The 2,068-nt window shown below is 37.3% G+C and overlaps 1 protein-coding gene across 1 annotated transcript; it reads right to left on the bottom strand.

Annotated features, from left to right (window-relative positions):
• Positions 1 to 640: 640 nt before the first annotated feature.
• LOC110715418 (F-box protein At3g07870-like) lies at positions 641 to 1,819 on the bottom strand. The gene has a single exon (XM_021894002.1). It carries the CDS (start codon positions 1,817 to 1,819, stop codon positions 641 to 643), a length of 1,179 nt encoding a protein of 392 aa, XP_021749694.1.
• Between the last annotated feature and the right edge of the window lie 249 nt (positions 1,820 to 2,068).

Below are 2,068 nucleotides of genomic sequence, written 5' to 3'. Positions count from 1 at the left end.
AACCTCAACGCTTCTCACAAGGATCCTACCTAGGGCCAGCCTTGGCTTATCTATTTAGCGTCACATACACAACTACAAGGACTTTTTAACGTTTAGAATTGATCACGGGTCAGATTGGGTCAAATTGCACTAACATAATACTTTCCAATTCATTGTCCACAGATGAAATCACACTGAAAAACGGTACTTAGCACAATCTTTGTATGTGTCACATCCTCTAATAGTCTGAAACCCATAAGCCAAGATGAAATGACATGGATCCATTGGTCTGAAAAACAAGTAATCTCACCTCAAGAAAAATAGATAGGATTACATGACCAACCAATTATAAGAGCAAAAACAGACATGATTCTGACACCTAAGCCAAAAGACTCAACAGTACTCAAGTCGTAACCAAGCATGGGACTCAAAAATTGGGAGTAACTGCAGCCAGCATTGGATGGGGGTATTAATCACAGAACAATACATCTTATTTAGTGCTTACAACATTGCATCAACCTTCAAATCTCTATTTCTTATCCTATCTTATCATTGTCATATAGAACAGAATTCCCAATAAAAAAAATACAAGTATTCAACAATTCTGTACAACAACATAACCTATCTATGTATTATGTTCATCAATTCTCTAGTTCTAAGTTCATGCCAATAAAAGGTGAATAGGTGATACCAGACTGTAAACATAGTTCACTGCACCACTGATCTTCACGCCGTCAAAATACATATATTCTGGTGGATCGTGGTTCATGTCAGCAAACGCTAGCGCATCTGCACCAGTGAGAATCAGAATCTTTCCAGATTCCTTTATTAAGAACAAATCCCTACAATCTTGGACACCCAAATTCTCCATCAAATTAGGAGCCCACAACTTAGTCCATGATTCCACCCCTCCATGTTCTTTAAACTTCCACAGTTCTAAATGTCCATCATCATATTTTCCCCAAGCAAACAAGCAATCATTGATACTGCACAACCCAAATCCCCAACGACGAACCCCATCATCATCCCCCAAGTTGGTTTTAGGCAATGGCATAATTCTGAACTCTTCCTTAGCCAAATCAAAGGCAAAAATACATTTCTTAAGAGCTCCTTCTTTACCGACAATCATACCCCAATACAGTGTTTCCTTTACTAACTCTCCTACAAACTTACTAAAAGCCCAAGGTTGTTTATCAAAATCCAATCTTTTTTCAACAAATTTGTGCCTCCATTCTTTTGACCTTAATGAATAAACAGAAACCACCATCTCAGCGTCCTGCATACCCTCGACAAATTCGACATTGACGATCTCATAATCATCCAGCATAGTAACATAACCAAAACCATAATTTAGTTCTTTCTCTTCAAATTCACGGTGGTCTTTGATCTCAATGCAAGATCCTATACAAGGGTTATACACAACATAAAAATTGCACCATTCTTCATTAGAAGATGAAAAAAACATACATAACAGTCCATTACAGGAACCCATTAAATCAGCAGCATTACCCAAATTTACAACTTCATCAAACGTATTGCAAAAACCCAATTTATCAAGAACCTTTAAATCAACAGAATTATTTTGACCCCCAACAAATTTGTACTCAAAATTAAAATTGATTGCCTGAAATTTGAAATCTTCATAATGAACAAGAACAGACCTTGGAATAGAAGAAGACCGTTGAAGTTGAATTCTTGAAAGATATTCACTCGAAATGAAAAAATACCACTTTTTGCACACACTTTTGAATCTAAGCAGTGATTTAACCGGTAGCCATGGCAGTATTTCATAGAAAATCGTATCTTCAGGAAGCTCAATGAGTTGTTGAGCGGATCTCATTCTTTTAGTTTTCATTTGGGGTTTTGGAGGTAGATTTCTTGGCGTTTACGGTGGCGGAAGTGGCTCTCTTGGGTGTATATGGGAAGACAGAGTGAGACTGTGAGAGTTTGAAGGGAGGGAAGAGAGGAGAGTTCGTTGGAAATTCTTAATGTACAAAGAAAGAAATGAGTGGAAAAAACAAGTAAGGAAAAGTCCCACATCCATTGAGGGGGAGTTTTTTCTTTGATTTATGAGCAAAAATTCCGAGTA

The sequence above is a fragment of the Chenopodium quinoa genome, unplaced genomic scaffold (genome assembly GCF_001683475.1).
Source record: "Chenopodium quinoa cultivar QQ74 unplaced genomic scaffold, ASM168347v1, whole genome shotgun sequence".
In the NCBI taxonomy this organism is placed as follows: Eukaryota; Viridiplantae; Streptophyta; class Magnoliopsida; order Caryophyllales; family Amaranthaceae; genus Chenopodium; species Chenopodium quinoa.
The sequence above is the reverse complement of the archived record's forward strand: the minus strand, read 5'-3'. Positions and strand labels throughout refer to the sequence as shown.